Source organism: Rattus norvegicus, chromosome 10, assembly GCF_021556685.1.
Source record: "Rattus norvegicus strain SHRSP/BbbUtx chromosome 10, alternate assembly SHRSP_T2T, whole genome shotgun sequence".
NCBI lineage: Eukaryota > Metazoa > Chordata > Mammalia > Rodentia > Muridae > Rattus > Rattus norvegicus.
Window position 1 is genome coordinate 107,829,763 of NC_141543.1, and position 22,310 is coordinate 107,852,072.

At 53.5% G+C, this 22,310-nt stretch overlaps 1 protein-coding gene across 4 annotated transcripts; it reads right to left on the minus strand.

The window, feature by feature from the left end:
* Positions 1 to 1,956: 1,956 nt before the first annotated feature.
* Exoc7 (exocyst complex component 7) lies at positions 1,957 to 21,318 on the minus strand. 4 transcript variants are annotated; one of them, XM_087574196.1, is made up of 20 exons: positions 21,195 to 21,308; positions 20,975 to 21,040; positions 19,470 to 19,654; positions 19,167 to 19,272; positions 15,745 to 15,967; positions 13,769 to 13,936; positions 11,237 to 11,329; positions 9,009 to 9,154; positions 8,648 to 8,800; positions 8,150 to 8,248; positions 7,773 to 7,835; positions 7,395 to 7,461; positions 6,732 to 6,770; positions 6,000 to 6,065; positions 4,906 to 5,026; positions 4,586 to 4,681; positions 3,736 to 3,799; positions 3,479 to 3,520; positions 3,075 to 3,208; positions 1,957 to 2,841 (listed from the first exon to the last, which is right to left on the minus strand). In XM_087574196.1, the coding sequence occupies exons 1-20, from the start codon at positions 21,252 to 21,254 to the stop codon at positions 2,739 to 2,741; spliced, it is 2,094 nt and encodes a 697-aa protein (XP_087430322.1). In that variant the 5' UTR covers positions 21,255 to 21,308; the 3' UTR covers positions 1,957 to 2,738.
* Between the last annotated feature and the right edge of the window lie 992 nt (positions 21,319 to 22,310).

Consider the following 22,310-nt stretch of genomic DNA (forward strand, 5'->3'; position numbering starts at 1 on the left):
AGGGCTCCATGGTCCACTAGACTAGTATTCTCCCCTCTACCCCATCAGTCTTACTGCAGCGGAATGGTGCACAGAACAGCAGATTCTCCATCTCCCAGCAAGTAAGTCCATCTCCAGTTCCCTAGAAGGATCTTCCTAGTCCCCCAGTGTCACAGCTCCAGCTATAGTGGCTGCGTCAGCGGCTGACTCCTGTCACTTCAGTCTTTTCTCCCCAGAGCGACTGCTCTACACGGCCACAGCAGCTACAGTGTCTGGGCCAGGAGTGCTCATTCCCAAAGGCAACTGAAGAGGCAGCTACCCAGTCATGCACAAACCCACCAGATGTTGAATTGGCCAAGTGCTCCCAGGAAGCCCACAGTTGCCGCCCTGTGGACCCTGTTTCTAGTGTGAAATGGTGGAGGTGACCTGTAGTCACTTCCCTGCCACGAGGTGCTGCCAAGTGCATTTATTTCTGTAAGGAAAACTCATCTCTAAGGCCCTTCTTTAATTGGAGGCCATCTAATGTGCTTCTAAAGGTTAGGGGAACCCTCTCCCGCCTGCCCCCAGAGGCCACCTGAAGCCTCCAGTCCCTCCTCCTAGTTCTCCTTTTCTGCATCCCTTCCCTTTCAATGAGGGAGCTGATGGAGTTTCAGGTCCATGGGGTAGGCTCTCAAGATTACAACCCCAGTACCTATGCCCTGCCTCCAGGTGACAAAGTCTACCTGGGAAGAGACCGGGAGGGCCTGGTGGAGGAGAGGGGATGGTATATACCCAGAGGCACTGTGGCCTCCCTATTGTCCGATCCCTCTCTGATTCCATCCCAGGAAATGCCTTTTTTCTTCCAACTGAACCGGAACACAGAGCTCAAGTCTGTCCTGGTGCTGCCAGGTCCCAGGAAGGCACTGCTGTTAGCTGATGTGTGTGAGGGTCTGCTGTCCCTCTGAACCACTGAGTTCATTGCCTACAAAGTGACAGGGCTGCCCGGGCACCCTGTCTTCCACCATGCAGGCTCTGCTCAGTAAGGCATGCTCCCTCAACTCCCTGACTCCCTTGGTCACTGAGGCTCTGCGGGTCAGGGCCAGGGTCTGCTTGTTCAGCAGCTTCTCCCTAGCACCACGGTCACCGTCCACATACGGCCCTAGAGACAAGAGCAGCCCCAAACCTATACCCAGAGGAGAACTGAGTGATTAGGAGAACCCAGGGCCTGAGATGGAAGGTAGGCAAACCCTAAAGACCACTCCGGTAGTGGAGGGCCATGAGGCATGGAGAGATTTAACCCAGCAGAGTGACAAGTTGCATACCCAGGATTGGGCCAGACTTGGATGGCTGGGCTTGCTGGACTGAAGTCTCCCAGCATTTACTCTGCAGGGGCCTGGCTCCGGGCCTCACTCTGTCCTCCTGAGGTAGAAGCAGCTTTGAAGTAGGACAGATTCATCCCCATAAAGGCCTCATGTCTGGCAAAGCTCTCTAAGAGGCTGTCTCCCCCACTGGAAGACGCTCAGGATGGGCCAGACCCAAACTTGAATTAGTTGAGCATCTAAAAAAGGGAGACTCTGGACCAAGAATGCCTGCCTTTGACTGCTCTGCTCTGGAAGAACATTCTGGAGCAGCCAAGGACAGTTCCTTTCCCTGGCTGCAGCTCCTGGAGGAGGGAAGAGTTCAAGGAGGGGCCGGGCTACACCGGTGACCACACCCTCTTCCTTATGCACGTGGCTCATGACCGTGGCCAGCCTTCTGCATGGGAGCATGTGCAGGTCTGATCCAGCCCCTGGCAGGGTGTGTGCACACAGACTGGGCTGTAAAGACTGAGGCTGGGACAGAGACTTCAGGGTGCAGTACAGGCCCTACAGCTAGGTGAGGGTTACGACAGTGTCTCAGAGACAGGCGTCAGCTCCATTCTCTAACAGGAATGCATCCTGAACTCTCCCCTCTGCGTAGAAAAGAAAAATAAACCATCACCCAAGGGCACTTCTTGAATACAGTTGATCACTGCCATCCCAAGCGGTAGGGCCAACTTTACTTTGGGATCCTCTGGTTTGATCCTGAATTGCTTTGCTTCGCGCCCTGGCTCCCTGGCCCTCATACACTTGGCCTGCAGCTCCTCAACCACTGCTGTGTGGCCTGGGCCAGCGAGCACAGAAGTCAGGGACTAGGGACCAGGTGCTGAGTGGCTGGCCCCGGAGGGTGGTGCAGAATTCCTCCAAACACCTTTTGAAGTGTACTAGATCTAAAGGGACCAGAGACAAAGCAGTCGGGCCTCCTGACACCCAGCGGACTCCCAGGCGTCAGCACATCCCAGAGCTCAGCACACGGACAATGCTGTACTTAAGGGATTGGGGGCCTTTCCTCTGGGGCTGCTGGCTGCAGTTTGGCCTGGTTCTCTGAGCCCATTCACATCCGGGGACTGAGGGGATGGAAGCAGGCCAGGGTGGAGCCTGGGATCCACATGGCAGCTGGGGTGCCCATCGGGTCTGTCTTCGTTATAATCTCTTGCCTCAGCAGCCATCTTGTGGCCCTGCTGGATACCTGAGAGCCACGGTGTGAAGGGACCTGCATTCTGGGGGAGTGCGGCTGTGAGATGAGGCCGCAGGGAAGATGCAGACACCAGGACTCCTCAGGGCAGGGCTCCTGGGAGGGGCACACCGGTGTCTGTTCGGAAGGACTTCACACTCACCCGGCCTGGAGTGTGTTACCACTGGTTTATGAGTCCGATGACATGCTAGGCACGCCAGTGGCACTGGGCGGAAGCGCTGGCCGACTTAAGCAGAGGTGTCGAAGAGGCGGTCGATCATGTCGCCCACCTGCTCCACACGGTACTTGATGTACTTCTCCGGGTTTTTGGTGAAGGGCACGCTGCTATACCTGACCAGGCACCATGATGAGAGGTCAAGGGAGGGTCATCTCCACCCTCAACCTAAGGCACCTCTGACAGGCGCTAAGGTGTCATGAGCGGGCCTGAATAAAGTCCCAATGTCTAGAGCACCGAATGTGCTGTCTCCCGCCCCATGGCCCCCACGGCCCCTTTGTGTTTCCCTGAGAGAGCACGAGAGCCAGCTGGAAAGCGAGCAGTGAAGGCCAGGAGAGGACGGCCTCACCTGTGCAGAAAGGCCCCATAGGTCTCCTTGACGATGCTTTTCTGAGCCTGTCGGATCTTGTCCCTCTGCTCCGTGTCTGGGATGGCCCAGGCCTTCTGAATCTTGCACAGTTCTTCGAGCCCATCATTGAATCCCTGACCACCAAACAGGGAGGAAGAAAGAAGGGATCAAGAGACAAAGTTAAGGCCGGGTATGGTGGTGCACACCTTTAATCCTAGCTCTCAGCAGGCAGAGGCAGGCAGACGGATCTCTGTGAGTTTGGGGCCATCCTGGTCTACAAAGCGAGTTCCAGGGCAGCCAGGGCTACACAGAGAAACCCTGTCTCAAAAAACCAAAAACTCTGTGCCTCTGTTGCCGCCACCGCCACTGCCACCGCCATTGGTGCAGGGAGGCCCCTGACTCACCTTGAAACGTTCCTTAATCATTTGCCGCTCCTTGTCCCGGAGCTGGAGGTTCAGAGAGCAGAAGGAGGCATCAGAGAAAGCTCTGCTCAGAGCAGAACCACTCTGCCCTCTCCTGCCCCAAGCACTGTGAGCCCCGCCCGCTCCTGCGGTCCTCATGGCCTCAAACACCTCTGTGGCAGGATGCTCGCCCAGCTATCCTGAGATGCAAGTATCCCATCTGCTCGCTGCCCGCTCCCGGCACAAGCCTTGGGCTTTACCTTGACTCCAGGCTGGAACACAGGTAGATTCTTCTCTGCGATGTAGTCAGTCACCTTTAGCCAGCTGCCGGACAGCAGGGTGAGAGGGAGGACAGAGAGGGGCAGCGTCAGACAGCTGCTTCTTCCCTAAAGTCTGCTCACTTTGCTTTTCAAACCTCTCAATCTACTGGACGTGGGGGCAGAAGGAATTATCTGGGTCAAGAGTAAGCAAAGAACAGAGAGGCTCTCCTTGGGAACAGACAGTGTTTGAGCTGCTCGCTCTGACAATTAAGAACAGGAAGCAGAAGGCGCTCAATAAACTGAACAAATGCTGTCGACCGCAGCTCACATCAATATTGTGGCAAATTAAGACAGAGAAACAGATGGGAAAAGAGGCCAGATAAACAGGAAGGAAGCGGGAGACACTCAGAAAGAGACAGGTCGGGGAAACTAGAGGACCAGAGAAGTAGCTAGAACCTTCCAAGCTCAAGGGCTCTCATGACCCTGCTGTTCTCTAGGGCTAAACACTGTTCACAGTTCGCTTTTCAGCTATTATTAGCCAGGACACTTGGCAGACCACTCTGAAGAGGCTTTGTGGTCTCCAGGGAGCAGCTACCAAGACAAGGAAGACACAGCTTCTCTCTCCTCCCCCATGAATTAGATTTTAAAAATAGAGAAAAGAAAAATGCTAGGGGCTCAACTCATCGGCCTTCTCCATACTCAGCCTGTATAAGGTCCTGGCTGTGAGCCCTACCGTAAAATCAAACTCCAAAGACAGAGAAACAGAGGGTGGGGTTACCACTGTAATGCTGGGCTACAGCTGCTGGCCTTGCTCTGTGAGGGGCTGGAAGGAAGGCCGGTGGCGGCTCACCTGCGCTGGTAGGTCTGGATCTGCTGCTCAATGTGCTCCCGGTAGGAGCGCTCAGCAGTCTTCTGGGTCACAGCCACAAGCTGGATCAGCTCAGACCTGGGTGAAGGCAGGAGAGAAAGAGAAAAGTAAGAGGGACCTGCACGTCTTTGGCCTTGCAGCAACACCAGGAAGGAGGCCTCCCTTTCCAAGCCTTCCTGCGCTCTAAAGTGGGTGCTGAGCAGAGAGAGAAAGTAAACACACAGGCCAGGAGACTGTCTGGTGCATCCGGCCCTGGAGGGCAGAGGCTGGCATGGCTGCCCAGCTGAGGCGAGCCCACTTACTTCTCCAGGGACTTGAGGATGTAGTTGTAGTTGTTGTGTAGGAAGATGGCGCTCAGAGCTGGATCCTCATACACCTTGGACTTGCTTAGCAAGTTCAGCTGCAGGTTACCCAGGACTTTGCCTGTACAGAAAGATGGGGCCACATCCACCAAAAGTGTCTGATCCAAATGACCCAACTGTAAAAGTATCTTTTATTCGGCCTGATGTAATTTTCATCTGAGAGGCTCACTGCCTTTGTCTGCTAACCTAGGCCTAGGCCTAGAAGCTTCTAGCCTCCATACAATCTAACCTAAGCCGAGAGTGTTTTCAGTCTCCGAGACTTACTGCTGAATAAGCTCACCCTTTCTTTGTTCTTTCTGAGCTCTGGCTGTCAACTGAGCTGTCCTGGGTCAAACTCCTCTCCAAGCCAACCGATTCGATCTGGTGTCTGTTTATGTCTGTCTGTGTGTCTGTCTCTCTGTGTGTGTCTGTCTGTCTGCCTGTCTCCCCTGAACTGCTCTGCTTGGCCTCATACTAACTCTGCCAATCTGATCTAATCTTCTGGCTCCTCTCCTTCTCCGGCTCCTTCCCCTGTGTTAGCTTGTTCTCTCTGCAGCCCGTCTCTGTACAACTCTCCCAGCAGAAACCACCCCTTCCTTCCTTCTGGGATGCTCTCTTAGCAGTCTCCTCTTCCTCTCCCTTCTCATGAGGGCACATCCTGTTCTGTCAAATCATTCTCTGATTCGTCACTTTGTCTGCCACTCAATTAGCCATCACGTTCACACATGGGTGCTTCCTTCTACACACTAACTTTCCCTTCAGTGACTGGGATTAAAGGCTGAGGCTGAGCCACACAAGTGGAAACAGGGCTTTTCAGTAAACAACACAGTCTCGGGGTTCACAGTGAGATTAAATATCCCGAGACACCTGACCTCCAGGGCCTGCTGACCAATTCCAGACAACTGTTCTGCGTTGTTCTGACTACCAGGCCTCTGAGGCTCTTCTCAAAGCCCTGAACTAGAACTGGCCAGGAGAGGGACCAGGAAGAGACGACAGCACAGAGATGGGGAGAGAGCCAGAGTGGGTTCTGCCCTGGGTGGGGATGGGGGACTCACAAATGTAGGTACTCAGCAGTCGCTTGCTGAACTCGGAGTTGTAGCTGGTGGCCGAAGAGCTGGTTTCTGAGAGAAAACGTGCTGTTACTACGGTGGCAATGGCAAGACCCTTGATGGCCCTTGCTACACCCCAGGGGCAGAGGAGGAAATGTTGGGACAGGCCCGGGCTTTGTGGGGCAGGCAGGACTGAAGTGAGAGCTCGAGCAGAGATAGTTGGGCACCTGCAGGGCCTCAGGAAGCAATGACTCCTCCTGCACACCAGGGCTAAGCTCTACCGGAATGGATTAAGGAACCAGCCCATGATAGCAGGTGAACAGTTAGGAGAGGTGCGGGGTACCAGCTCCTTCCCAACCTGGTTCCCAGTATATGATGGTTAGTATCTATTTGCTGACAGCAAAGTTTCTGGATAGGGTCACCCAGACTTCCCACCTCCCCACAAACCCCTGCTACCCTGCCACCCCAGCATCGGGACCTGCTGATATAGAACAGAAGGCTGAGGGGAGGGGCTGGGCTAGCCAGGGGTTGTTCCTAGGGTGCTAGACCCATCAGGGAGTAGCCTAGATAGGCTTAGAGACAGAAGGAGGCTGTGAAGGGAGCCAGGGAGATGAGGGCACCTTAGGGAACTCATGCACCTTTGACCTGCCCCCAGTGGGCCCTGAGAGTTGTTCCCCTGGGAGCCTCACCCACCGGGTGTTGGAGGGGAGGATGGGACTGGGGAGCCGCACTGCTTACCTCGGGGGTCTAAAGGAATATTGTATGTGTCCCCAAGAACTACGGAGTGACAGGCAGTGCACACAGAGGGAGAGGAGGGAAACAGAGGAGGGAGAAAGATGCAAAGTGCAAAAAACAGGTTAGAAATGGCTGTGTCACCCCAAGCCAAGCAGACTTCTCCCCCAGAGCAGCCAGACATGGACAGCAGCACACACCAAGCAGAACTAACTCAAGACCAGGAAACACGCTGCGAAGTGCAGCCCAAGACAACTTGGCTTCTTGTCCCCCAAATAAAAGCAGACAGGTGCTGGGGACCTCAGTGCCAGAAGAGCACTCTTCCTTATAGGCCACTCCTCCCCCCAAGGTCCGGTCCCACCAAGGGGCAGTGAGGAGATGGAGTGGCAGAGCAGGCAGACGACACAGGAGCGAGTGGAGAAGTATGGAGGTGGGGTGAGCACCTGTGGTGTCCACCCCAGAGAACCCACAGCCAAAGGAGCAAGCACAGGGTTAGGGCTCATGAGAACGACAGCAAACCAACCAAGTCCATGGGGCTTAGGGTTCCCACAGGCTGGAGGAGACCCCTCTCATTATACCCTGCCCTCACCTAGAGCAAGCAGTGCCCCTAGAGGCCTGAATCCATGTCCCTAGGGATAGCAGGCACAGGCAAGCCCCGGTGCTGTATACCTTGGGAGGCCAGCATGGCGCCTGCTGTCTCCTGGAAGTCCAGAAGCTGCTGTAGGAACAGGATGGCCTGGTGGAGAAGACGCACAAGAGGGTCAGGCAGGGCAGTGGCCTCCTACAGGTGCCCCTTTCTAAGCAGCAGGGAGTCCCCATAGTGACAAGAACAACTAGAAATTTCCAGTGTCATCTCTGGACTCTGGCTGCCTGAGGGGGCCTGTTTGCCTGACGAGCCAGCCCTTCACCACCACCGCCTGCTCATGAAGGCCAGGAGCTCTTGGTCAGCCAGCCAGGGTTCCCACTGACTGACGCTGTACGTGTATCCCCAAGGCTGAGCTGGAGGGTTTTCTCACACCTCTCCAGCAGAGACTGAGTGACACCTACATTGCTTGTGAGCTCATGAACGGTGCCATCTTTAGGCATGTTGTACTCCTTGTCTGGATCATTCTGTAGGAAAACAAACAAGCAAACAGCCTTTGGTTCCCTGAAGGGCTCTGACCAGTAGCCTGAGTCACTGAGCCCTAATCGGCCTGCTTATGGCGCCATCTACTGGCACATGGGTGCTGTAAGGATGCCCCTCCGCCTCGGTCTGTACAAGACCAGGAAGTCAGCTGCAGAGGGCTGGGAAGAAACGAAGGTGCTCAAAGGGCCCCCCAGGGAACCAGTACTGCAGCAGCAGTTCTAAGACCGACTGACTCTGTTGAGGGCCTGCTCTCTGAGGAGTCCCCAGAGCTCACTGAAGGGGAAGGGGTTGCAGGCACCTTGATGTTATCCGCAAAGTCTTCTAGAGCTTTGGCCCCAATGGTCTCCATGGAGGTGATGAGGCCTGGCAGCTTGTTCTTCGTGCTGGCTGCTGTGCCCTGAGGAAGGACATGACTGAAACAGTCATCAGAGTCCAGTCACTGCCCTCTCCAGCAAGCCCTGAGTGTGGTATATCCTTCTAGGCCCTTCCCAACCCTTAGTCTGAAGGCTGGATTCTCCAGGTCAAGATTAACCACAGCTCTTCTGTTGCCTTGCAAGCATCCTGACTTGTCCAAAGCCCCTTGGGAGTCACTCATTAGAGCTCTAGGTGAGCATGGGCTAATTCCCCAGAAGGAGTAAAGGGACACCGTGGCATGTACCCGCGTGCGTGCATGTGTGCGTGCATGTGTCTGTCTGTCTTTGTCTGTTTGTCTGTGTGCCTGTGTGCCAGTATGTGTGAGTGTGTGACAGAGAGACAGACAGAGAGAGAGGCCCTTAGGACCTCCTGGCTCACATACCTGGAGCACCTGGTCAAACTCAGGCTTGGTCTGCTTGAGGTGTCGCAGGATGGGGAAGACGGTGAGCACGGTGGAGAAGTCATGGCGGATGATGGCTTTCCTGGCCGCGGACACTATGTTCTCCCCTTCAAGCATCAGCCCATCTAGGGCATCCTAGAGGAGGGACAAGGCCAGAGCTGGTTCCTGGGACAGTGAGTCACTTTGTGGGGCACGAAGGAAAGCCAGAGTGCTGTGAGGGATGGGGGAGGAGACTACATCCAATAGAGTTGAGGGCTTAGGGCAGCAGCCCCGCCCCACCCTCTAGATTCTGCAGTAAAAGTTACAGGGTCAGCGCAGAGCAGCGTGGCGGGAGGAGTGAGACCTGTATCAAGGAGTCGAAGGTTTTCTTCTGGTGATGCTCGGGGATGATGCCCATCAGCAGCTGGTATTCACTCTGTGCCAGCCTGACAAAGGCACTAACGCAGTGAATGTAGGCGTCTGTCTCCACGTCCAGCATGTCATCTCTCCCTAGGGGACAGCAGTGACCCTGAGTGCTGGTCTGGGAGAGGCCACTCGCTCTACTTGGGGTATGAGTATCCCCAGCTCCTGGGCTGAGCCCAGACAGGCAGTAAACAGGAAAAGGAAGACACAAACAGGACAGGAAGCTATAAAGACTGTTCTGGCAGACCTGGGAGATCAGGAACTGAGTCCAGACCGTGTCCTGGTGCCACTGTCAGCTCTGCACAGGCAGCATTTAAGTCCCCAGATCAAACACTAGAGGTGGTGGCAGAAAGCGCCAAGGAAGGAAATTCCCAAACCAACTTCCTGGATAAGGTTGTCTGCCCAGGTCTGAGGATTCTGAACTGCTTCAAAGAGGGTGGTCCAGGAAAGGCAGGTGGCAGTGTTCATTTTAAGAAGGGGGTTGATGTGGTCCTCAACCTGGGAGATGTGGTTCCTACGAAGGTCATTACCAACTGCACCGGGCCCTGAAAGTGTGAGGGAGTGGTGGGCTCTGAGGCTAGCTGGCATGTGTACAGAGGAGAGCTAATTCCAGGGAGAATTAGCAGACCGAGTGTGATGTATAACTATGACCCCAATGCCCACCCACTGGGGGGTGATGACTGAGTTCGAGGCCAGCTTGAAGGACATAGCGAGGTTCTCCCTCAACAAAACAGAACAGTCTGAGAGGAGATAAGTGAGTCTCGGCGTCTCTTTGTCGAACAGCCCCAGGGAAGACAGCGTCCCTCTATTAGAAGTTGGACACAGCGCAAGGCCCTGGGTTCGGTCCCCAGCTCCGAAAAAAAGAAGCAAAAAAAAAAAAAAAAAAGAAGAAGTTGGACACGTAGGGGTTGGGGATTTGGCTCAGTGGTAGAGCGCTTGCCTACCAAGCGCAAGGCCCTGGGTTCGGTCCCCAGCTCCGGAAAAAAAAAAAAAAAAAAAAAAAAGAAGTTGGACACGCATGCCAGGGTAGAACAGTCCGGTTTTATATGGCATGGGCAGGCTCCAAGAAGTGCAACATCCAGGTTCCTTGACCTCAGAGGAGCCACCTGTCCTCCTGCCTCCTTCCGAGCTCAGGCTGCAGCTGCTCCTCTAGCCAGGCCCCAGGAGCCAAGCATGCACTCCCATCTCATAAGAGGCAAGGAGACCTAGGCCCAAAGGAGCCTGGAGTGGGAGCTAGGCCATGGGACAGGCCCATCCTTCGACAGAGCAGGCCATCGGGGGCAGTACTTCCAAGGCAGTGTTTGGCTACCCTGGGGCTGGGCTACGGTACTCACCGGCCAGTGGCCCGTGCTTGTCATTCAGGGCCTCTGACAGGTGCTTAACTCGAAAATCATGCTCATGACCTAGCAAGATGTCGGCCGCACAAACACAAGCAGCATTTATCCAGGGGCCAGGCAGCTGCCCCTTGGGTATGGGGACGAAACCCTTGATCTCCAGGAGCGGAGCGTGAAATGGGGCTAGGGAGGGGGCACTGAGGAGGGCTCTGAGCCCCTCCACCACCTCAGATGCCACTGGGAACAGCCTTTTCAAGCCTGATTCTTAAGGGGTCTCAGGACCATCCCTGGCTGTGTGTTTTCTGACCTAGGGAGACCAAGAGAAGGCACACAGCCCCAGGGAGACACAGTGAAAATGTCACTGCTGAGTGAATGAGGACAGCCTTCCTTTGTAAGAGGCTGGGTCCACCAGGTCTGCAGATCTACCTGTCCCTCCCTTCACAGGAGAGGAGGGACATGTCCCTCAGGCAGCCTGTCCCCTTAGCTACATGAAGTACTCTTTCTACAGAGGCAGGTAGCCAGGAGGCCCTGGCCAACTTGGTCCTGCCCTGCTGATCTGGGCGTGAAAGGGCTGCCCCAAGACAGTGTTCTCTGAGTTCACACAGGACACAAGGACAGGGACAGGGAGCAGGAGCCTTAGGAAGGGCAGAGCCAGGCAGGATCAGGGCCATGAAACTTGTCCTCGGGCCTGCTGAAGCCTGAGGAGCATCAGGGGTTTGCCGCTGCCACCCAGCCCCCTCAGGATCTGTCCCACGCTCTCCTGGGGGAGGCTCTGCCCTGCCCGACAAGTAAGCAGACACACAGTGGAAGAGGGGAAGGAGCACAGGGTGATTACCTTCCAGAGGAATGAGGTTAGAGCCCCCCTTTTTCCCATCTAGACCATGCTGGGAATACTGTTTCAGAAGGTTCTGAGCCTTACGGATCGTCCCTGTCACCAGAGCCACACAGAGAGGAGAGAGGAAGACCTAGGGAGTGAGCGAGAGAGAACAGCAGCGGCCCAACACCCACCCCGCCCTCGTCCACCCTCGCCCAACCAACAGCGAGCATGCCCCCTAACACCTCTGCCAGCAGGCCCTGCCAGGGTCACCAGACACCCTTGAGGACGGAGAGAAGAAAAGGTATTCAAACAACCCTGGGCTCTACACTGTCCCTCAGGTCTGGATCTGAGTCGTTTTACGAGGGACAGAGGTGATAACAATAAGATGCAGGAGAACCCCCAACACCCCAGGAAAAGTAGACCGCTCTACTGAGTTCTACTGGGCAGCATACTTGACAGAGTGGCTGGAGGAGCTAACAGAAGCTCTCACAGGACAGGGCAACCTGGAGGTTCCCTGGAAACCAGCCTAGACTCCAGAGTGAGTTCCCTGAGCATGCTCAGTGTTGGGACATAAGCCAGACAGCAGTCAGGGCAAGCAGCCCTCGGGGTCAGGAGTCGGGTCTAAGCTTCCTGGGGAGCTGTAAACAAAATGGAGGTTCCAACACCCATAGGCAGAGGCTCCCACACCCTGGAAATCACTTAGTCCACACAGCAATGGTAACAAGCTGAAAAGCTAGAGAGGGGTCAACGGGAGTCACCACCGGCAAGGCGAGTCAGAGTAAAGACCACGTGCTCTTGCCGTGGGGAAAAAAAGAACAGCTCGTGTCACAATGAGTACGGATCAAGTTGTGGCAGCTGGCCTTCTGGACAGCCAGCTCCCGCAGCGGGACATCCTGAAGCCCACAACGTGGGGACATAAGCAGCATTTCAGCCACAGAGCAGCTTCCGGTTAGCAAAATGTCCCCAGGGAGGGGTGCCTCACCCAGGAGCTTAGCTGTGCCGCTTCCCAGGAGACTCCAACCGTCAAACCTGACCCCAGCAAGGCTCTTGTCCTCACAGTACCCAGCAGGCAAGGAGGGGTGGGGCAGGCTTCGGCTGGCTCATCTCTCTTTGTACCACACTGGAATTGGCACTGGTAACTTTCTGGCACACCAACCCCCATCTGCTTCCCTCCATGTCCCTCCTCTGTGAGCACCCTAGTGATGAGTCAGTCAGATTCCTGCTGCTCCACAACCTACCCAGGAGCAGATGGGTGTGGGCTCAACTGGGACTTCACCAGCACACTGGCTGGGAGGACATGGGGACGCCGAGCTGGCAGCAGCCAAGTCCATCAGGTACCCAATGGTAAGTGATGATAGGGGCAGATGCTGAGGCCAGTGCCTCGTCACCAACAGGGCCAGCAGTTCTTTTGTCCTCAGAGCAGGGGCAGATGTCCAAGGGCCTGACTCCTCACCCTCACCTCAGTCTTAAACCCACTCCCTCCTGCCGAGTCCTAAAAGCCTCCAAAACCACAGGGACCTCACGGCCATTGTGCATCACCATGACAAGGACAGATTAAGTTCATGGTGGGCTTTCAGGTCGCTCCTCCTGAAGGCTAGGACCTGCATGGTCAGTGAACACCGGGGCAGGGCAAAGAGGCTCTGGAGCCTCCGGTGGCCTTGTCAAAGGACCAGCAAGAAGTGGGGAGAGCGGAGAGCAGCTGAGGCCCTGGCAGCCTCATGGACACAGTTCCACCCGACACAAGGAAGGCACAGAGGTGGACTGGCCAGCCATGCTCGGAAGGACAGGAGACAATGCAATCCCTGCTGAGACCCCCAAGCCCTGAAGGCAGTCCCCCTCAGCCACATCCCCAAACCCTAAGCCTAAGGAGCAGCAGTGATCGGCTGCTCTCTGAGGGCTTGGGTGGGTTGGGACCTTGCGTCCTGCTCAAGGCCTGTGGCTAGCAGAGGAAGTCCCCTAGGCATGCCTGAGCTGCAGCAGGAAACGCACCTGCTTTCCCTCCAGGGGAGACTGCAGTAGCCCAAGCCTAGAGCATCCTGGCTGTCCTAGAGCTACTCAGACTCTCCTGAGGCAGTCGGCCAGTCTGACAGACTGTGGATGTGGGGTGAAGAAGGGGTGAGCGATGGCTGCTTCCAGCACTCCGCATTCTCACTGACCACGACTGCCCGCCCACCTCTCAGCCATGCTGAGCTTTATGCTGCTCTGGCTTTCTAGAAGGCCACGGTGCCTGCTGCTTCTCACCTGAGGGGACCGCACAGTGAGGGGAAGGAGATCTAGGGAGTGGATGACCTATGGCCTCTGCCACCCTGCCTTGGAGACGATTGAGCACACAAGTGGCCTTGCGTCTCCATCTCCACCTTACAGAAATCACCCAGCTGCTTAGTGTGAGAACTTCTCCACAGGCCTTACTGGGTGGGGGACATTTGCTCTCTGTCCTGTGACCCTGTGAGTAGGACAGAGCCCATAGGCATGAGCTCCAGAGGGCTGACGCTCACCCCAGAGTGGACCAAGTCGGTCCAGACTCCAGGGATCCCTTTACTGGTCACTCACCTGGCCGCTTGATGGGCTTCTTGGTAGGCGTGTCTTTCCTCTTGTTGGGGATGGCGGGGGAGTAGGGAACCCCAGAGGAAGAACTGCTTTTGCGAAAATGCTCCTTCAGACCCTTGATGGAGCGGTCCAGCTGGCTAGAGCGGATCTGATAGTAGACATTCATGAAATCTGGGGAGAGTCCGTGGGGACGAGATGATACTGGTTAATCTCTTCCTAACTCCTGCTCTGACTTCTAGCTGCTCATGTGGTCTCATTTCAAACCAAGCAAAGTCTCAGAGGGCGAAGCCATCCTCCAACAGAGTAAGCACTGGTTTTGCTGCTTTGTCAGATTGGGGGTTCAAAGCCAGGACTTCCTGTATGCCGGGCGAACATTCTTCCACAGAGCTAGACCACCTGCCCTACCAACTCACACTTTAGTCCTGTTCTGCGTTTGTTTTTGTTGTTCTGAGTTTTTCTGTTGTTGTTCTATGTGTGTGGGGTGTGAGGTACAGATGCGTGTTGCTTTCAGACGACATGAGCTCAGCTCCCAGTACCCACGGCAGGTGGCTCACAAGCACCTAGAACTCCAGTTCCTGGACAGGACTCTCTCTCGCCTGGCCTCTATGGGCAGTGCATACGTGCATGTGACATGTGTGGGCAGGTGCGTGCGTGCATGTGACATGTGTGGGCAGGTGCATGGGTGCATGTGACATGTATGGGCAGGTGTGTGTGTGCATGTGACATGTGTGGGCAGGTGCATACGTGCATGTGACATGTGTGGGCAGGTGCGTGGGTGCATGTGACATGTGTGGGCAGGTGCATGGGTGCATGTGACATGTGTGGGCAGGTGCATGGGTGCATGTGACATGTGTGGGCAGGTGCATGGGTGCATGTGACATGTGTGTGTAGGTGCATACGTGCATGTGACATGTGTGGGCAGGTGCATGGGTGCATGTGACATGTATGGGCAGGTGTGTGTGTGCATGTGACATGTGTGGGCAGGTGCATACGTGCATGTGACATGTGTGGGCAGGTGCGTGGGTGCATGTGACATGTGTGGGCAGGTGCATGGGTGCATGTGACATGTGTGGGCAGGTGCATGGGTGCATGTGACATGTGTGGGCAGGTGCGTGCGTGCATGTGACATGTGTGGGTAGGTGCATACGTGCATGTGACATGTGTGGGCAGGTGCATACGTGCATTTGACATGTGTGGGCAGGTGCATGGGTGCATGTGACATGTGTGGGCAGGTGCATGGGTGCATGTGACATGTGAGGGCAGGTGCATACGTGCATGTGACATGTGTGGGCAGGTGCATACATGCATGTGACATGTGTGGGCAGGTGCATGGGTGCATGTGACATGTGTGGGCAGGTGCATGGGTGCATGTGACATGTGTGGGCAGGTGTGTGCGTGCATGTGACATGTGTGGGCAGGTGTGTGCGTGCATGTGACATGTGTGGGCAGGTGCATGGGTGCATGTGACATGTGTGGGCAGGTGCATACGTGCATGTGACATGTGTGGGCAGGTGCATACGTGCATGTGACATGTGTGGGCAGGTGCATACGTGCATGTGACATGTGTGGGCAGGTGCATGGGTGCATGTGACATGTGTGGGCAGGTGCGTGCGTGCATGTGACATGTGTGGGCAGGTGCGTGCGTGCATGTGACATGGACTCTGTGTATTCACACAGACACACAGAGTACATGTAAATAAAAGGAAAACAAATCTAAAACAAACAACAAAACCAAAGTTTTGGCCACATCCAGACTTTGTCAAAGGATGTGGGCAGAGGCTGGGTGTGGCAGCCAGCACGCATGATCCCAGTAGGGAGCCAAAGGCACGACCTATGAGTTCATGGCTGGTCGGTTACATACAGAGTTCTGGGACAACCAGAGCTTTATAACAAGATCTTGTCTCAAAAAAGGAGAAGAAGAGTTGGGGGTGTGGAGGGGAGAAAAGCTGCCATTCTTCAGGCAGAGGGAGCCCTCTCACCTTGGTTCCGACCATATTCCACCAGCCAGCGGGAGATGCGGATCACGTCCTGGAGCACGCTCTCAGGCAGGTGCTCCAGGACCACGTCCTCCTGGACCTCCAGCTCGTCATCCGCACTGATGAGGTCCAGGACGAGCACAGGGGAGATGACCTTGCTGTGCCTGGTCATCAGACTGCGGAACTCCGATTCCAGGGACTCCTTCCCCCGCTCAAACAGCAGCTTCTGCAAAGACAAGACCAGGCAGGTTGCTGCGGCTAAGAGGGTTCTGTGGCTCTGGTCCTCCCCTGTCCTTGCTTGGGCCTCCACAGGTCACAGTAGCTTCTCCTTTATGCCACAGAGGGTACATTGAGGAGCCTGACTCGGTCACTTCTTTCCCTTCTGTTTCTCAAAACTGATGGTCATTCCCTCGGTGGTAGTGTAAACGCTTAGTCCTAAAACTCAAGAAGCAGAGGCAGGTGGATGTTCTTAATTAGTGATTGATGGGGAAGGGTTCAGCCCATTGTGAGTGGGGCCATCCCTGAGCTCATGCTCCTGGGTTCTATAAGAAAGCAGGCTAAGCAGGCCATGTGAACAAGCCAGTCAGCAGCGCCCTCCATGGCCTCTGCATCAGCTCCTGCTCCCAGGTTCCTGCCCTGTGTGAGTTCCTGTCCTGACTTCCTACAGTGTGGAAGTGTAAGCTAAACAAATCCTTTCCTCCTCAAGTTGCTTTGGTCATGGTGTTTCGTCATAGCAACAGAAACCCTGACTAAGGCTGCCGGATTATCGAAAGTTAGTGTCAAGTGTTACCAACAAGAATGTGAAAAAAAAATGACTGGGAAAATATTTACAAATCATGCATGGAAAACAGACAAAGATTCATTCACGATGGGCAAGAGACAGAAACAACTCAAATGATCATCAGGTGATAAATGGGTGGGCAGAGGTGGGATATCAGGTTGGCCAAGACCTAATATGGCTCTGTGGGTTTGGCGTCTGAGTTTGATCTCAGAGAGTGACTGCCACAGGGGAACAAGAGAGGCGAGCACTGTAACTTGTCCTTTATAGCACACTCGTGCCCACAACACAAATGAAATGAATAATTTCTTTCTTTTATTTATTTATTTTCATTTTCTGTGCATTGGTGTTTTGTTTTTTGTTTTTGTTTTTTGTTTTTTTTTGCTTGAAGGCACGTCTGTGTGGGTGTTGGATCTCAGAGTGACAGACAGTTGTGAGCTGCTATGTGGTGCTGGGACCAGAGAGTCAGTGCTCTTAACCACTGAGTCATCTCTCCGGTCTGAATAAGTCATTTCTTAATGTGGCCTATCTAAATTATTTGGTAATAAAAAGGCATGTAGTCTGGTACTGATATAGTACAGTGTGAATCAATGAACCTTAAAAATATGCTGCCAAGGTGGCGGCACACGCCTTTAATCTCAGCACTCCGGAGGCAGGGGCAGAGGCAGGGGCAGGGGCAGGGGCAGGGGCAGGGGCAGGGGCAGGGGCAGGGGCAGGGGCAGGGGCAGGGGCAGGGGCAGGGGCAGGGGCAGGGGCAGGGGCTGAGGCAGAGGCAGAGGCAGAGGCAGGTGAATTTCTGTGAGTTCAAGGCTAGCCTGGTCTACAGAGCTAGTTCCAGGACACACAGAACTACACAAAGAAACTCTGTCTTTTTTTTTTTTTTTTTTTTTTTTTTTTTGTGGCAGGTTCTAAGACAGGGATTTTCTGTGTATCCTTGGCTGTCTAAACTGGCCTCAGACTCAAGAGATCCACCTGCCTCTGCCTCCTACACACTGGAAGAAGTCGTCTTGAAATGAAAAAGGAAAACTTCAAGATACAAAAGAATTGTTATGCTAAAACAAAGAAGCCAAGGCCTAGAGGAACACAGGTCAGTTGGGTAATCTGTTTGCCATGCAAGAATAAAAACCTAAGTTCTGGGGCTGGGGATTTAGCTCAGTGGTAGAGCGCTTACCTAGGAAGCGCAAGGCCCTGGGTTCGGTCCCCAGCTCCGAAAAAAAGAACCAAAAAAAAAAAAAAAAAAAAAAACTAAGTTCTTGCGTCCCAGAACCCACATACCAAGCCAGGTGTGAGGCAGGAGATGGTGCACACCTTTAATGCCAGCACTTGAGAGGCAGAGGCAGGCAGATTTCTAGGAGGGACCAGACTTGAAAGTGTGCACGTGCTATGGCATACGTGGAAATCAAAGGATGCTGTATGGATGGGCGGTGACTGTTCTTAATCCTTGCTCTGGGGGCTGTGGACACAGGTAGATCCTTGGGACTCAGTAGCTAGCTGGTCTGGCCTAACCAGTGATCCACAGGTGCCCGCAAGAGACCCGGTCTCAAAAAACAAGGTGTCATTACGGAGGAACACACATGCACACATATGTGTACCCACTTTCTCTCTCTCTCTCTCTCTCTCTCTCTCTCTCTCTCTCTCTCTCTCTCTCTCTGATACACACACACACACACACACACACACACACACACACCCTTATTTAGATGCTGAAAGGAAGGCAGGGCTGGCTCTTGGTGTTCAATGGGTGCAGAGCTTGACTTCAGTAAAATGAGAGGTTCTGGTGATGGACAGGCACCAGTGGGAAAACTGTGGGATGCATGTATGCTACCCAACTGCGACTTGAAAGGGGTCACGGTGGGGGCTGACGGCTGTTTTGTTTTTGTTTTTCAAGCCCTTCCTGGCCTGAAATATGGTATGTGGCCCAGCTTGACCTCACATTTGCAGCAATCCTCCTGCCTCTGCCTCTCAAGTACCAAAAGCGCGGGTACTCGGCTGCCGTGCCTGGCTGAAATGGCCGGTTTTATGATTAATGTGTTTGTTTTGCTTTATAGGGTTTTGCTATGTAGCTCTGGCCATCCTGGAACTCACTATGTAGGCCAATCTGGACTTGCTGTAATCCTGCCTCGCCCTCCTAAGTCCTAGTATTATAGTGTGAGGCACCCTGCCTAAGTACAGGAGATATATATTTTTTTTTTTTTCTTTTTTTTCGGAGCTGGGGACCGAACCCAGGGCCTTGCGCCAAGCGCTCTACCACTGAGCTAAATCCCCAACCCCTATATTTTTTACCATAATGAAGAAACCACCAATGCATATATAAAACTCAAACGCTAAACTTACATTTGAAATAGTATGATAAAAAAATTATGCCTGTAAGTCCCGAGGCACAGGACCTAATGTGTGCATTCTGAATGCTATTATCTCTCCCTCCTTTATATGTTTGCTTAACATTTTGAGATATGGTTTCACTACATAACCCAGGCTGGACTGGAATACCATATACCCCAGGCTAGCCTCAAGCTCCCAAGTTCTAGGCATGAACCACCACACCTGGCTTCCACATACTTCTTTAAACTGTCACGTGTCCCTCATGAGATGCGGATGGGGACTGATGTCCGTCTGTCTGTCTCACACTAGTCCACAGGTTCCTTACCACTTTGTTGAGCTCTGGGCTATCTGGGCTGTTGTCCTGAAAGTACTCCACAGCCTTCTGGATTTTGGCCATGCTTCCCAGGTATTCTTCCAGCCTACCTGTGGGGCTGGGAAAGAAGACATCACCTGGGTCAGTCAGCCTTGGAGGACGGGGATTAACTAGACAGACTACAGACAAGATCTGCAGGAGAGGAAGGGAATCCCTACGAGGGGCTCTACCCTCAAATGTGTTTTACTGCCTTCTAAGGACTAGGGCCATGGGTCCAGGAGACATTAATTATGTGACCCTCTGCATGAAACTCACCCCTCTCTGATGATCTTCTCCGTGTCGCTGGCTACGTGGTAATAGCTGATAACATGGTCCAGGCAGGATAAGGTCTTTTCGACATTCTCCTGCAGCCTCTGTAGGTTCTCTGTCTGCTTGTGCACAGGGATGATGGAGTTCTCCAGCTTCATGAGTCGGCTCTCAAAGGACGACAGGATAGACACCTGTGGGAGGAACTCCTCTGGTTCATGGCCCTCAGGGCTGTCCTGGAAGTACTCAGACATTTCTTGTCTTTCCTTGGTTTTCTAGACAACAAGCTACACATAGGAAGGCACACGGTCGACTTGTTTGCTACCCTGTATCCCTAGTGGTTCTGGTATGTGGTTGGAATTTCATCTTAAGGCAAGATAAACATTCAACTAATTCTTGCTGAGATCATCATTCCCAGGGACCTACAGAGATGATTCTGTTCTTGGACTTGTATTGAGTTCCCAGCATGCAATTTACTCCAGTTACAGAGGATCTGACACCCTCTTCTGACCTCTGCAGGCGCTGCCCATTCATGGTATGCATACACACATGCAAACGCTCATACACATAAAATACATTTTCTTAAAAAAAAAAAGATAATCAGGCTGGAGAGATGGCTCATCGGTTGAGAGCACTGGCTGCTTGTCTGAAGTCCTTGTTCAATTCCCAGCAATCACACAATGGCTCACAACCTTCTGTAATGAGATCTAGTGCACTCTCCTGGCACATGGGCATATACACAACCAGAACAGTATACCTAATAAATAAATCTTAAAAAACAAAAACAAAAACACTTCAGGATAGCTTCCTTTCTACCCTTGAAAGCCAAATCTCAATTTCTGTTCTCTCTGAAGTTTTCCTAGACTGAACAGAAAGTAGCCTTACCCAGAATAGTTGCAAATATTATTACTGTTGCCTAAAACGAAAAACAAAACAAACAACAACAAAGCCCAAAAAACTCTTTCCCCAAGGAAAAGATCAAGCACTTTTAAAGTATCTATCATATACCAGACACTGTGAGCATGTATATGCCCCTTCACAGACACACTGGGAGGCTGACATTGTTTTACCAGATAAATTACCCACCAGGAACCACTAAAGTAAGCTGTGGTACAAGGGCTAGATCTAAGACCCATTAGTTCTCTGAGACACTTCTGTTTCTAAAGCCCCTTGGGACTTCTCTACCTCGGTAATCTCACTAGCTCAACCTTTCAGGCAAGCATGCATCGCTTGAAGTTGACAATGACACGGAGCCAGCACCAGACCATGTACAAAGTATCACTAAATGTTTGCAGAAGGACAGACAGTAACAGGTCCAGGCCAGCGGTATCCTCAGTGAGGGGGTGGAGACTGGGGAGTAGAGATACCCATCGCCGCATGAGATGCCTACATATTACCACAGTTTACTACCCACGCTGGAGTCCCTGGACTCAGGCGCAGGACACGTCCATCACATGCCCCTCCTCTGGGGCCCAGGAGCCTGTCTGCAGCCTCCCAGCTGAGGGGCAACTCACCATGTTCTTAGTGAGCTGGTCGCTCTTCTCCAGGCTGTCTCGAATAAAGGACAGCGTCTCCTCCTCCTGCGAGGAGCAGAGAGGTGGACATCACCACAAACGGATGGTGAAAGACCACCACCACCACCACCCAGCACCACGGCCTACACCTAACCCTATGTCCCCTTCCACCCCGGTTCGATGCTCCTGCGCCCTTCTTTCACTTCCTCCCCAGCGTCACCTGCTTCAGCTTGTCCTCGATCTCCCGCCGCCGAGCGGAAGCCTCCTGCGGGGGAATCATCGCAGCGGACAGCGCTGTTCCCACTCCCCTATGTCTTAGCTCCAAACTCTGCTCGGCTTCCGTCCCTGTCACACCCACTTCCTCCCTCGGCCCCGCCCCCGGACGCTCCGGTGGCGCCATGTTGGGAGTGGCAGGCGGAAGTGTGTGCCTGCGGTAGCTCGCGAACGGGCTGCGGATCGAAGCCATCTTGAATGTGGCTGGACAAGCTGCTCACCTGAGGCATAGATCCTTTGCTCGCCTCTTTGAAAGACAGACCCTTGCTGGGAATTCTGGCTCACATCTTCACACTCTCACACTGGGAGACTGAGGCAGGAGACCATTCACGAATTCGAAGCCAGTTTGGGTTACATAGTAAATTCCAGGCTAGCCTAGGCTACAGTGTCAGACTCGGTCCCCAAACCAAAAACCAAGCAAATCAACAATATACCTGAAAAAAAAATTTTTTTTTGAGACCATTCTGGCTGTTCTGGAATAGGTTGTGTAGACCAGGCTGACTTCTGCCTACCGTGTGCAGGATTGTAGTGGGTATACAGGGTATACAGTTCTTTCCTTCACGTGTGTGGGTCCCAGAGGGATTAGATTCGGGTGTCAGGCTTGGTAGCAAGTGTATTAACCTGCAGAGCTATCTCACCAGATCATGATTTATTTATGTTTTTTTTTTTTAAATTGTGTATAGATGTTTTTTGCCCGTGCCTGGTCCCCTGGAAGGCCAGAAGAAGGTTATCTGATCCCCCTGAAACTGGAGTTACAGTTATGAGCTGTCATGTGGCTTCTGGGAACCCTAACCCTAACCCAGGCCTCCTGGAAGAGCAGAAAGTGCTCTTAACTGCTGAGCCATCTTTCCAGCTGCCACCCCCTGATTTGTGATAAAAGCTCTGGCTGAGGTGATGAATTTGTTTCTGCAAATCATACCTTAACGGTTCAAGTCTGGAGACAGGATCGCACACAGAGTGGCTCACAATAGATACTTCAGGGCTTTTGGGGACCCCACGTGGAGATTAATAATAAAGACACTGAGACATCTGTATAGTACAAGGCTGTTTACCTGTTTGCCGG

Coding starts and splice junctions, on each gene's coding strand:
- Exoc7 (XM_087574196.1), bottom strand. CDS start 21,254: ATGATTCCCCCGCAGGAGGCTTCCGCTCGGCGGCGGGAGATCGAGGAC. Junction 13,937..15,744: donor GGAATATGGTCGGAACCAAG/GTGAGAGGGCTC, acceptor GACTCTCCCCAG/ATTTCATGAATGTCTACTAT. Junction 8,249..8,647: donor AGTTTGACCAGGTGCTCCAG/GTATGTGAGCCA, acceptor GTCCTTCCTCAG/GGCACAGCAGCCAGCACGAA.